General features: G+C 33.8%; 1 protein-coding gene across 2 annotated transcripts; it reads right to left on the bottom strand.

Moving 5' to 3' along the window:
• Nucleotides 1-3,011: 3,011 nt before the first annotated feature.
• On the bottom strand, nt 3,012-6,964 carry LOC112743677 (ERBB-3 BINDING PROTEIN 1). Of its 2 annotated transcripts, none has more exons than XM_025792974.3 (10): nt 6,747-6,964; nt 6,480-6,600; nt 6,219-6,303; nt 5,914-6,063; nt 5,663-5,816; nt 4,238-4,453; nt 3,898-4,034; nt 3,724-3,815; nt 3,449-3,628; nt 3,012-3,343 (listed from the first exon to the last, which is right to left on the bottom strand). In XM_025792974.3, exons 2-10 carry the CDS (start codon nt 6,568-6,570, stop codon nt 3,273-3,275), a joined length of 1,176 nt encoding a protein of 391 aa, XP_025648759.1. In that variant the 5' UTR covers nt 6,571-6,600; nt 6,747-6,964; the 3' UTR covers nt 3,012-3,272. The 2 variants fall into 2 exon arrangements, with proteins under 2 accessions (XP_025648759.1, XP_025648760.1); XM_025792975.3 differs by having other exon boundaries at nt 6,480-6,597; nt 6,747-6,919.
• Between the last annotated feature and the right edge of the window lie 7,856 nt (nt 6,965-14,820).

The following is a 14,820-nucleotide window of genomic DNA, read 5'->3' as shown; positions in this document are numbered from 1 at the left end:
TCATTGAAGTAGTTGGCTTAGAAATTTGACTGTTAGAAGAAAGCAATTAAACAACTAAGTACCTATTTCTACATTGGTTTTCCTATTATCCTCCCATACTCCCCTGGCCGCAGCTAATTACACACCTGTCTTGATTTTGGACAAATTAAACTAATCCTCCCTTACCGTTTTTTTTCTCATTTACTCTTATTTAACAAGGCAGCGTTTGAATGTTGTTCATGTCTCAACACACATTTTTTGTTTGGTTTGGTAAAACACGAATATTTAATGAAGACAGAAGAATATAAATATGCAAAATTTGTAGACCACGTTTAAGCTAAGACACTACAATAGACAAAATACAGTTTTTTTTCCATCCTTCAATAATTTTTAAATTTCAATTTTAACCTTAACCCTGAGAATTCTTTTTCCTCTCTCTCCCTCCCCCTCCCCCTCCCCTCCTCCATCTTCCTCTGCCAACTACCCTCTCACCTCCATCACTGTTCCCTCTGCCATCACGGTTGGCAGTGGCAGGAGTGGTTCTCCTCACCATCGTCACCATTTCCCTCACCTTGTTTCATACTCGGCGCCACCTTCTTCCCCAATTTCCCTCCCTTCGTTCCCGTCGCTCCTTTTCTTTTTCTTTTGTTTCGTTCCCTCTTCCTGGGCATGTGGGTTTAATGTGTTCCAGATCTACAATCACTAGTGTTGTTTAGGTTTGATTGAATTTGTTTGTTTGAATAAAGAGAAGTTCTGTGGTGTGGATTGGAAAAAAGATCCATACATATAAATAGTAAGGTGTGTATATCAGGTAATAACGCCTGGCTTCTTTCTTCTGACTTGCATGGAGAACTGCAAGCACAAAAGGCTGTCACTGCAGGTTTATGTAGACGTTGTCGTACTTGGCGCAAGTTTAGTTTAAGAAAAGAAAAAAGGACAAATAGGTCCCTCACCTTTTGTTCCGCAGATATTTTTATCCCTGACCATTAAAAAATACTTTTTTAAGTCATTGACCTTCACAAAACTTGGACAGATCAGTCCTTGATGGAGGCATTTGGACGGATCAATTCCTGACTGAGGCATTTGGACAGAGAGACTGATCTGTCCAAATTTTGTGAAGGTCAAAGACTTAAAAGTATTTTTCAAATGGTTAGAGACGAAAATATTTGCTGGGCAAAAGGTTAACCTATTTATTTTTTTCTCTTAAGAAAATTATTATTAATGTGAGTGATTATAATATTTGAAAATTGGGCTGAAACTTTTTGAACTTGCTTAGGGTAAATGGACTTCTTGTTTTGTACAAAATGAGATTATACAATTTCCTTTGAATTTCTTTTATCATTTATGTTCTAATATGAAAACTGTTTGGATTTTACATTCTTAAATGGATTAAGAAAACAAGAATCTGCAGGACATTGATTTGAGCTTTTACAAAGAAACCAAAAAAAAAAAGAAAATGATATATGTTAATAATAATAATATAAAATATATATTTATTATTGCTATAGTCAAATTATTAATACATAAAATTTATTATGGTTACAATACGATGATAATAATTATGTTTACAAATAGTAAAAATTTATTATCTAATACTTTTAATTATAAGTATAATATTTAAGAAAAAAATAAATTATTTTAGAATTTTTCATGTTTTTTTAACGGTTTTTTAGTCTAACTTTTAGAATTTTCATGTTATTATTATAACAACCGTTAAAAAATTAGAGATAAAAAAACATGAAAAATTTGACTAAAGAACCCTTAAAAAGATTTATTAACAAACTTATTAAAAAGGACCAAATGTTTTCATTAATATTTATAAGAAGGAGGACTAAATTTTTTTATAAAAAAATAAATATATTTTTAATTATTTTTTCACTTATTTTTCATAATTTTTATATTAATAATTTTCATTAACTATTTATTTTTGTGTTAATTTATTTTCATAATCTTTACATTTTTATTTTAACTTATTTCCATGACTTTTTATTTTTATTTGTTTTCATAATCTTCATTTTTTTATTTTTATTTGTATTCTTATTTACTTATTCACGTTAATTAAAATTACTAAAATTAAAAAAATTTATTTATATAACAATAACGAAATTAAATAATAAAATAATTAAAAATATAATTATCTCTATAAAAAAATTTAATTTTTTTCTTAAATATTATACTTATAATTAAAAGTATTAGATAATAAATTTTTACTATTTGTAAACATAATTATTATCATCGTATTGTAACCATAATAAGTTTTATGTATTAATAATTTGACTAAAGCAATAATAAATATATATTTTATATTATTATTAACATACATCATTCTCTTTTTTTTTTCGGTTTCTTTGTAAAAGCTCAAAACAATGTCCTGCACGTTCTTGTTTTCTTAATCCATTTAAGAATGTAAAATTCAAACAGTTTTCATATTAGAACATAAAAGTTTCAACCCAATTTCCAAACATTATAATCACTCACATTAATAATAATTTTGCACCACAACAACTCACATTAATAATAATTTTGCACCACAACAACGTCTACATCAACCTATCAATGCGTTATTACCTAATGTACACACCTCACTATCTACATGTATGGATATTTTCCTAATCCACACCACAGAACTTTCCTTGAATAAAAGTAATTGAATATATTTGTTTGAATAAAAGTAATTTGGTTGGTGTGTAACAATGAGGGTGGAATTGGTGATTGAATTAAAAGTAACTTTAACTTTTTTGAATATTTGTATGCCTTGTTCATTAGATTTTGTTTATTAGTTTTTCCAAACACACTAGATAGACACAATTATTTTGTTTTTATATTTTGATGTCTGTCCCATCCTATCAGTCAACTAAACAAAGCCTAATTACAGTCACCAAAAGAAGCCAGTTACGAAAAAAACCAATCTAATTGATGTTGTCTTAGCTTTTCAAAATAATCACTTATTTAAAAACAAATCAAATTTTTAAATCAACAATTATTTGAAATCAAAGGGTATATATATAGACTATTATTGACCAGAACAAAGCTTAGGTAAAACAAATTGAAACCCATCTTTATAAAGTACAAACTCTTTGTTTTGAGAAAAGGGATATTTGCTCTAAGAAAAGGCAGAACAAAGTAAGCATTTGGGGTGCAACAATAATGGGCATACGAAAACTTTGCTGTTAGTATCTAATATTTGAACAGTGAATACTATACTAAATTCATATCCAAGCAGAGATACAATTCAGTGAACAGTGTACCAAAATTGAAAAGGGGTTGAAAAATGAAACGAGATCATTTTAAACTCATTCTTGACCATTTGTAGAGTCCATAGGCTCAGCTTCAGCTGATTCATCTGCCTTGTCCCCCTTCTTACCTATGAGGAAGAAAAAAAAAATCATGTTATTGAAAATTAATCAGAAATCTATAGAAGCAATGATACGATACAGCAAAGAATGATAACATATAACCAATCTTATACCTTTCTTCTTTTTTCCACCACCTTTCTTCTTTGTTTTTGTGCCCAAAGCCAGCCATGCCTTGATATCTGGATCCTCTATGGTTTTCGTTGGCTGCAACTCCTGGAGTGGATAAGAGGTGACTCGATCTGATCCATTTGGCATTAGCAAGACTGTGAATTTGATGTGCGCAACATAATCACCTGAAAACAACTAATTGTGCATAACATGAGCATGACTCAGATGAATCAAAACACCAATAGATTTAATCATACTACTGGCCAAGAAAAGTTTTCACCCGGCTTTTCATGCAGAACAGGATATGGCTGCAAGAGCTCATGATTCACACATTCCACTAGACCCAGGCGAGCTCTTTTCTCTTCCAAAGCCCTGTATCACACAATTAACATCTTAGAAGAATGAAGACAACACATTTGAATAAAATACTAGAAATATGCAGGTAGGAATTTACCTAGCAGAGAATGGCATAATTGGAAATTTTTGGCTTATTTCACTGAAAATGAATCTAGATGCTTTCATCTTTAAGTGATAACTCTTGTCAACGGCTCTCTTATAAATAGTTGTCTGCTTTTCGTCCAACAGCTTGGGCTGCACGTTATTAAGAAGTTGCTTTAGCAACTCATTCGATAATTACCTCGTATTCATAAGTGATAACTCCGCCTATGTTACACTTGCGGTACATAGCCGGTCCCAAGCCCGGATAAAGGAGGAGGGTTGTGTTAGGTCTTCGGCAACCAACATAAAAATATAGCCGAACCCCCATGACAATTCATAATAGATAAAATACCTACCTTGCCTTCTCCAGTGCTTGTTACTATATCAATTGCATAAACTTCGTTTTCCTCAAACTCCGCGTCATCAACCCTTGTATCTGGATTTGTTACACTAAGCACAACTTTGTTCCCATCAATTACAAATTGCTTCATTTGGTGACTAAGCACACCCTCAACAATTTTACAATCATAGGCAGCAGCAACCTTTTGAATTGCCTCGGTTACATCCTTATTCTGCCAAGAGAAATAAATTGATTAATAAATTATTTACAATAATAATATAAATCAGCATAATCATGATTCATGAAACAATCTCTATATTAAATCAATAGTTGTATCAGAAACCACAAAAAAAATCAATTGTTAATTTGCTATGAAAGTACAAACCATTCCCTCAATTAAGCATTTATATCAATAAGTAATATGTTAAACCTTGTACAATGTTGGCTATAGTAGCAAGTATACTGACTATAAAATTCAGCACGACTGTGAAACTATTATAAGCCAATTATGTTTAGGCAACAGGGAAAAGAGGAAATCAATATAGTACTAATCACCTCGGCAAAGTTGCCAATTCTACAAAGAATGGATTTCCTTAAGTATTAGGAGGGCTTGGAAAATGAGTTACAAATGCAACCAATTGGTGTCAAAGAAGCACACTAAGTTGATACCAACTTGATTGTGTCTATATATCCTGAGAGATGGTCAAAATGTATTATGGAAAAGATTTTCCGGTAAAAGGACTATGGAAAAGATAACCATGGAAAAGATGACCAACTATGAAACGGAAGATGAATGATTATCCATCAGTGTAACTATGACAAAAATGGCTTCATTGGGATTACCCATAGCCTATGATGTCTACATCATATGGAGATCATATCATCCAAACTTAAAATCATTTTGTAAAACCAAACATTAATTTGGGAGGGAGACAAAATCAAGGAACAGAACCAGCTAATATTTCTCAAAATTCCAAAGATAGCAAACTTTTGAATGATGGTGCATGATAAAATCCATCGGTGTGACAAAACCGTATGTCTAATATGCTTGAACTTGAAAGCAATTTTACTCAAGTGTATACTAAAAAGTTAATCAAGTAACTCTAGCTGAGATTACACAATGAAAAGCATACATGACCTCTATCAGTGTAACTATGACAATGAAGCTTCATTGGAGTATATCCATGGCTCATGATATTTTTCATCCTTTAGAGATCAATGAACCCCCTTGAAAGAGAGATTTAAAAATAATCTAATTTCATGCATATTTCAATAAGCTGAATTGCCTATGTAATCTATATTATAAATATAGAATAGTAAACAACTTGTGTTCAACATAAGCCAGTGCACTGGAAAAATGAACATAATAGTCCGAATTATAGAGCACAGAATAAGAATCATTTAAGATTTCTAGAGATTCCTATAAGGTGCACCTAGTTACCTTCTTTCCTGGCCTTACAAGTCTTAAGGCTACTTCGGCAGCAGTGTTTGCAGCTGTGATAACATCAGCTGCCCGTCCTGTAACTGGGCCATCCTGAAGCACATGTGTGTGTGCCACAGCAGCAATGAATCCATCTATATGACAAGCCATATCACTGGGAAAAAATGCGGAAAAGATAAATTAGCATTAATAGCCAAAACCAATCTCCCACCATTCTTAACAAAAGTATTCTCCAAACATCTCTCTCTTACATTTTCAATATATCACCTCCTTCCAACACCGCCTCATCGCTTGCTAGAGGAGAGAAATGACAGACTGTATTGTTTACAGATATGCAGGTTGGAAAAGCAACGCCTCTCTCAATCTTTCTCTTAACATTCTTGTACACATTACCAGTTTGCCTTCATTAAAAGAAAAAGGGAAAACAGTTGAACACTAAGAACCATAATACAAAAAGAGAAACTAACACAGCTATTACATACAAATATGAGAAATGGCACAGAACATTGAACATTGCTAATTCCATTGAATTATAAAAGAGAACATATAAGCTTACTCTCTAATGTATGAATCTCCTTTTTCGCAAATGTCCACAATCTTGGCCTTCGGTTTACATTCTGAGACCACCAACTTCAAAGCCTCTGCTCCCAAAAACACAAGGCATCCATTATTACCAACATAAAAAAAAGGAAAGAAAGAAAAAAACACAGGAATTGGAAAAGAGAACGGTATCTTAATAATTCAACATATTCATGTATGAAATATATAGAATAATTTAAAAAAATTTAAAAAAAAAATAGAAGAGTGAGTAACGCACTGTTAACGATCTCAGCCGCAGTCTTGTATTTGGTGACAACTTCAGGAGAAGAGAGATCCAACTCCTTCTCCTCCCTTTCATCATCTGACATGGTTGCTTTCTTGTTCAATTGTTCTCACTTCTGCCAACAAATAAAAAACACAGAGAAAAAAGGATATCATACATTTGCCGAATTCGATAGTGAGAAAAAAAACTAAAATTTGCAAAGAAAAAAGTTAGACGGAGACTAGAATTTGTGAAATTGAAGAGTTTTGGAGAATCACTAACAGCGAAGGGTTTGGTGGCAGTGAAGAACGAAAGGTAGGGTTTTAGAAGTGAATGGAACGGTGTGCAAGTGTTAGAAAAGCAGAGAGGTGGCTGTGGCTCGGTGCAACTAGGGTTACACCTTTGCAGATCAGCTTTGGCTTATATAGGATTTTTTCATTTTCATTACATTAAAATTACTATAAACTTATGTGTAAGGGTTTATCTATCCAAAAATGTCATTAGCTGATTGGCTCCTATATTATTATTATTATTATTATTATTATTATTATTATTATTATTATTATTATTATTATTATTATTATTATTATTATTATATATGTAATGTGTAGTGATCTAAGAAAAAAATGCTACAACTGCAAGACATTAATTTGAATATCATGTCGAGTTTTATAATATTGTACAATAATTATGGTTGTGTTTGTCTAAGATTCTAACAAACAAAAAGAAAAGAAAATATCTTCTTATAATTTATATTGTATATAATTAACAACGTTGAAAACATTTTTTCTTGATTAATTTTTATTCCATTTAAATATGGAGAGATTTGGTTACTTTTTTATAAAATATACAAGTACTAAAAATAATTTAGTAAAAAATATTATTAATAAAAAATAAAGAAGTTGTTCTGTGAGTTACTTGAAATTGGGTTTGTATTTGGACCTGTATGTGAGGTCCAAACTCCTTGTGGGACAGCGTCCGACCTATGTCAGGTAGCCGTCATCCGAGTTTTTCGTGAGGAAATAGGGGTAGTACCTGCAAGATACTCCGATTCTTAAGTCAGCAAAGATATAAGCAGATTTATAGTTGATTGTCTTAAGCATACCTGAGAGATATTAGTGTATTTATAGGTGATGAGCAAATAATTACCGTTGGAGTGGTTCTATTATTGGTGATGGATAACCGTCCTCTTTATTTAGGGCTGCTGAGATCTCCCTTGAGATAAATGAGAGATAGTGGGGTTAGTTATAACTCTTTTAAGGGAGATTTATCACTTTGTAATATTATGTTCAATCTCTTTGGAAGCCGGCTACTCAGTGACTGTCTTCTAAACTTTCTCTAATTTGGACCAAGTTTGAATTTTAGGTTAGAGTATGAACAGAAGTACATTCCCAAAATTTATAATCATGTCAAAAGAAAAGGTTGAATAATGGCTTAATTTAAATTTATGCATATTTAGATAAACAAATTAGGTAAAATGTTAAAAATTTTCTAATTTTATTTTACAATAATAAAAAAGATAAATTTATGCAATGGCACATAAATATTTATATCTCATTTTTTATTTTGTGAAAATTTGTATACATATTTTTTAAAAAATATCTTATAATATTTTTTTTGGGTATCAATAAAAATTTACCTTTAGATTTTCTGATTATAGAAATTCTAACATCATGTCATAAAATCACTTTTTAAAAAAATTAAGTTGATAAAAAGAATAACATCAATGATTATATCTCTTAAAAAAATAAAAAATATGTAATTAACAATATACCTTGATTGAAATAACAATATCTAATTCTCACATTGTTAGCTTAAAAATTTTGAGATTTGTACACTAATTTAAAACAAGTTACAAATGCCAAGAACAAAATCTAGCTTCTAAATAATTCAATGGTCATCGTATCTCTTTTGTCTTTTTCAAGCTACTAGATTATATTAAATGAGTAATTAGCAAATCAGTCTTTGGAAATTTTAAGATCGAACACCTTAATTCACCAGCTTTTGAAATATACAAAAAAAAACTCTTTCAAGTTTAATTCCGACAAACAAATAATTCCCTAACCTTATTTCTCCATCAATGACAAATGGAAAATGCTAACATAAATCCTAGACCAGCATACATGGCAGTCAGTTATCTACGTGTGCAAACAAGATAAATTAGTCTTTAGGCTTATGGTTGCAAAACGCAACATTTGAAATTGGGTGGAGGTCGAAGATGAAATCCCCCTTCGCGTGGCTCTAGAATCCTATTATATGCACTCTACAATGGCCAATGCTTCAGCGATAAATTAGCGACGAAAGCTCTGTTGGGTCTAGTCGTCGGCGAGGGAGACTAAGCCATGATACCATTAGCAAGATAAGGTTAAGCAAAATCGAATTCACAAAAGAAAAATACTTGAATTGCTTTTGTAGGTATTATGCGAGAATATGCAAGTTAACTAATATAGAGAATCCTCAAATATTGTTTTTTGTATCCCCAATATACAAGGTAAGAAACCAAATCGTTGCATAACAAGTTTTTGGAATTTGTAGAATGGTTCAGAGCAGAATCAGAGATTGGGTTCATTGCAGGAAAATCAACCATATTGCAAAAAAATCAACCATATTGCAAGTTCTTCATTAGATTGACACTGTTTTTTATCTCAGCTACAAGAACGTTGCTGTGAAAGATGCTAACGAACTGCATAAATTAGTGGGTATAGTTGGTGGGTTCCAAGATAAATTGAATGTGGGGGATGAGGGTTGAAGGTGACACAAATGAAAGTGGGTGATGGTGATTATGTGGGGGTTTAATGTTGAAGACAGGTTACAGTTCTTTTTGTAAATTGAATAAAAGAGAGTGGGATTTGGAGTCTTTTCGTTTTCAATAGAGGAAAATGAAAGGGATATATGATAAACCACTATTTTATGATTTATTTTGTATTGAATTGAGTAGATTTTATCAACTATTCTTACACTTATTCATATAAATTTTATGGTTTTATAAATCCTTTCGAATTTGTGCTATGATTGAAAACATGCTTCTTTGGCCTTAAAATTGTTAATTTTTAATCTTCTCTTATTACCATTCGATGCCGTGATATGTGTGTTAAGTGTTTCAGGTTTTATAGGACAGGAATGGCTTAGAGGATGGAAAGGAAGCATGCAAAAGTGGAAGGAACACAAGAATTTAGAGATTTGAGAAGTTGGCCTTGATGCGCACGCATGGATGACGCATACGGGTGACCGGTGCAGCAGACAAACGACGCGTACGCGTGGATGACGTGCACGCGTGGCCATTTAATATCCAATGACGCGTATGCGTGGCTGACGCATACGCGTGACAAGCGTCACGTGCCTCAGTTATGGGAAAACGTTGGGGGCAATTTCTGGGCTGCTTTTGACCTAGTTTCAGGCCCGAAAATGAAGACAAGAGGCTGGGAAGTGGAGCTGGACATTCACTTTTTTCATTTATTCACATACTTTAGGTTTTAGATATAGAATTCTAAAGAGAGAGGCTCTCTCCTCTGTCTAGGTTTAGGGTTTCTTCTTTCAATTTTTCCTTAAGTTTAGGTTTCAATCTTATTTTAATTTAGTTTTCTTTTACTTTTATTTATTCTAGCACTTTAGTTATCTACTTCTGTTATTGATTCGTTTATTTTTTTCCTTTTAGTTTATGAACTCTTGTGTTACTTTCAATTTCTTTTTTAATGCAATTTTATGTTTCCATGTCTTTTTTTATGTTTGCCTTGGTTTCTTTTATTGCTTTCTTGCTTGTATTAGTTATAACTTTTATCAATTCTTGTATTTTATGATGTTTCTCTTTATTGCATTCTATGTGTTTGATGAAATGTCTCTTTTAGCTATAGAGTAGATTTTTCTATTCTTGGCTTGGGTTGGTAACTTGGGTAACCTTGAGTTGCTAATGCCCAAGTAATTGATGGTTGATATCCATTGACACTAGCTTTCACTAATTCGATTAGTCAGTGGCTAGGACTTTTGGATTGGGATTGATGAAGCTCATTTAACCTTCCTTCAATTGTTAGAGGATGACTAAATGAGATTGATCCCTACAACTATCATATTGTGGGTAGTGACAAGGATAGAGATCCTTAACCATTAACCCTTGCCAAGACCTTTTTACCATTGGAGTTTTCCTTACTTTCTTACTATTTATATTTCTTGTTCCTTATTTCAAAACCCCAAAAAGAAGTATATCATAACCAATAAGAAACACACTTCCCTGTAATTCCTTGAGAGACGACCCGAGGTTTGAATACTTTGGTTATTTTATTGGGTTTGTACAAGTGACAAACATATTAAACGTTGACTGAGGCTTAATTGTCAGTTTAGATCTATACTTGCAACGCAATTTTATTGAGAAATTCTTTACCGACATTTTTCTCCATCAAGTTTTTGGCACCGTTGCCAGAAAATTGCAAATGTGTGCCTTATTATTGGTTATTGTTAATATTGTGAATATATTTGCCTTTATGTTTCTTTGTTAGTTTTTGCTAGTTTTAGGAGTTTATTTTTATTAGTTTTTATTAGTATTTATTTTTATTTTCTCTTGCTATTATGAATTTTCATCACTTTGGCTATGAGTTTGATTCAAATTATATTGTAGGGAATGGAAGCTTCAATGAAAACATGCATCAAGGATAGAACAATCAAAGGTTGGAGGAGCCTTAAACACATGATCAACCTTTTTGGCAACAACCTCCTCCAACTTACTATGAGCAAGAGCCATTCCAAGATGCATACCAATCCAATGGCTATGGTGGATCTCCTTGTGACTACCAACAACCACCACCATATATGCCTATGAACCTCCTTCTCAATACAGTTCTCAACCTACCTCACAAGCCCCATTTTACCAAACACCTCCATATGACTCTAGTCCATACCCCTCATACAACCAATCACTCTCACCTCATCCTTGTGACCACTATGAAAGACAACCTATAAAACCACCCACATTCCAACTCAATTACTCCCAAGGACCACCATACTCACATATACCACCTCAATATACACCATCTCCATATCCTTATCAAGATGAACCACCTTCTTATAATGAACCATTTCTCCCAAATAATGAACCCTCATATCCACTCTAATCTCCAATGGATGACACCCTTGGTCTTCTTCTTCAAAGGCAAAGAGAGATGCAAAGGACGACACTAGAATTCATGGCTACCTTGACTGAGGTAGTAAATATTCTAGCCTCCCAACGCTTAGACACTCAAAGTACTCTCATGGCCACATGTGGGGAATCAATTGAAGAGCGTAGCATGAAAGAGAAATTGGAAACTCCAGTGAAACATAAGGAGTGGGATTTTGTATTGGAACAAGTGGAGAAAGCCCAATTAGTTGAAGAGGAGGAAATGGTTGAAGACTTAGGAGATGTTGAAAGTCCATGGAAATTGAAAGTTATAGAGCCTCCTCCCAAGAAGCTTGATATTGATGTTGAGAAAGGTGTACAACCTCCAAAGCATATTATAGTTGGAGATTTTGGAGAGACTGATCAAGATATGGATTCAATTATTGAAATTTTTTTATCTATAATTGAATCCTCTCCCATTGGACATGAGTTGGAGATCAAAGAAGACAGTGCACAATCTCCCATATCCTTGGTAAATGATGACAAAGAGATTGATTTGGAAGAAAGATACCAAGAGGAAGAGGTTGAAGTTGAAGAAGCTTGCCAAGAGGTGGAAGTAGTTAAGGAAGAGCACAAGGGAATGGAGCTTGCAAGATCACTAGAAACACCTCTTCCCAAGCCATTACCATCCAACACAACATTCAAGTGGGTAAAATTCTTATCCTAAATCCTTACTTTCTCACTTGAATATGGCTTGCTTGAGTCAACTTAGAGCTTTTTGTGGCTTTAAGAGTAAAAGGGAGATAGTAAGTGGTTGAAAACACAAGTTTTGGTTCATTGTGGTTGAAAGCTCAGAGTCTAAATGCACAGATTGGTGTAGAGCTCGATTGAATGGGTCTAGGAAGTTGTTTGGATGCTTCAGTGAGAATTCGGATTGCTTGCCACCTAGTTGGAACAATGATGATCAACTTGAAGACAGGTGTAGAAACAAGATTTGGGATCCGGAATATATGAGGATCAATTGTGGGAGCCCTTAGCTTGTGTGGAACTTCATTAAATCTTGGAGCTATTAAATTTGAACTTTGGAGCTTATTGGAAGTCCAAGTATTGGTGGAAGTTTCAAGATGAGTTCAAGTACAAGCCACCATGACAAGGAGCTCACCAAATGTCTAACTTAAGGACTTTAACTAAAAGTGCTAGGTGGGAGACACCTCACCATGGTATATTCTTTCATTTTCCCTTTTTATTTAAATTGGTAATAAGTTGAATTTTTAATTTTAGTTAGGATTATTTAGTTTAAGTAGTGGTTTCACTTGTTTAATAATGTTTGGCACTACGTTGATAGCTTGTTAGTTTATTTAAAAAAAATTTCCTTCTCACGCGTGCGCATGGCCGACGCGTACGCGTCATATTGGATGCTGATGCTCTCCGGTCCAAAAATCAGAGAGTTGTGCTGGAACCGCGCGGGTGGAGTGCTAGGCGCACAACCCAACCCACGCGTGTGCTTCGCTGATGCGTACGCGTCATTTACATTTTTTGGCCTCCCACGCGTGAGTGTGACCGACGCGCACGCGTCGTATCTCAATTCCGCAATGCTGGTACAAAAAACAGAGACTTGTGATGGAACGGTGCGGCTACTGTGTGCAAACCTCACGCGTACGCGTGCCTGACACGTACATGTCACCCCTCTGTTCTTCTTGGTCACGCGCACGCGGGAACCATGCGCACGCGTCGCGTTCGTGCCCTGTTTTGCCATGTTTCTTTTCCTTTCTTCTTTTTTCTTCTCTCCTTTCTTCTTCTTTCTTCTTCCTTTCTTACTTTCTTCTTCTCCCTCTCCTCATATTTCCACTCCTCATTTTTATCCTCTTTCTTTTCTTTTTCTTATTACATTTGCATACTTGCATTCATTGCATTTTAACTTTGTTGTTAGTTCCTCTTTTCTTTTCTATATTTATTGTTTTAACATGGTGTTAAATTTTCTTACTCAGCTGTTGAATATTTCTCACATTGTTTTGGTGCTCAGTGACTTGTTTTATATTGTTGGGTGATATTATTTATAGGTCAATGCCTAATCTTTTATGACACTTGTATTCCTTGTGCATTGATATGGACTCACATTGTCTTTCATAACCCACTTCTTCTTACTTATTATTTGCAAAGTTTGCCCCACACACAACATTAGTACTTTAGTCCTTCCTAACTCATTATTCTTTATTTTTGTGCTTCATTATCATTGAGTTAGGATGGGACCACATGCTCTCATGCTTATCACTAATATTGTCTGTGTCAATTCTTGTTTTAACTTGATGCTTTCAAGTATTCTTTTCATTTACTTATGCTTTGACTTTACTCGTGCATCAGGTGTTAGTTGATATGCCATTCGCTTATATTGTTTTCTCACTTACATGTTGTAGCTACCATGTAGTTGAGAACCCCACTCTCATTGGGCATTAGTGCCACTATATTTTATTTGCCTTGATATCTTTATTGTTGGGCTCAATCTTCTTCCTTTTTTCTCTCTTTTCAGGCTGGCCACCAAGAGGGGAAAGAAAAAGCTTCGAAATGAGGGCAACAAGCAAGTTCTTCCGCACAATCCTTTGAAGAAGGTCATCAGTTGTGATAACCCACCTTGGACAAACCCGACTTTCCGTACCCACCCATTGCTCATTTTTGCATGCACCGAGGATGGTGCAATCTTTAAGTGTGGGGAGGTCGAGACTGACTTCCATGAGTAACAATTCCTTTTTCCAACACCAATTCTTAATCCTCTTTGTTAATTAGTAGTTGCATTACATGATAGACTGCATGTGTAGTTAGTTGCTCGCATTTAGGTACTACTTGGTTGAAGTGATAATTTCTTTTTCAAGGAACTGTTTTAAGGCATTTCACTAATTTGAATTAAAATTTTTGTTGAACTTGCTTGAAGAAATTTAATTTGGAATATAGTTTTAGAGCTCGAACACACAAACCCAGTAAGATTTTGAGCCTATTGATTGGTTGCATCTTATCAACCAATATTTTATTTTGGTGTGTGTTGTTCTCTCTAAAATTGTGATCTTTTTCTTGCTTGATTATATATTTCCATTGTTTGATGTATGCATGCACTTATGTGATTGAGGCCTTTGTTTCACTATAGCTCACATGCCCATATGGCCTTACTCTTTCACCATCCTTTGCAAACCAATGTTGAGCCTATTGTACCCCTTTTGTTCTCTATTTTAGCACAACACTAACTCTAAGTGGAAAACAATAAATGTCCCTAATTTAAAT

The sequence above is a fragment of the Arachis hypogaea genome, chromosome 14 (assembly GCF_003086295.3).
Source record: "Arachis hypogaea cultivar Tifrunner chromosome 14, arahy.Tifrunner.gnm2.J5K5, whole genome shotgun sequence".
Lineage (NCBI taxonomy): Eukaryota > Viridiplantae > Streptophyta > Magnoliopsida > Fabales > Fabaceae > Arachis > Arachis hypogaea.
Note: the sequence above shows the minus strand (reverse complement) of the source record. Positions and strands in the feature narration are given on the sequence as shown.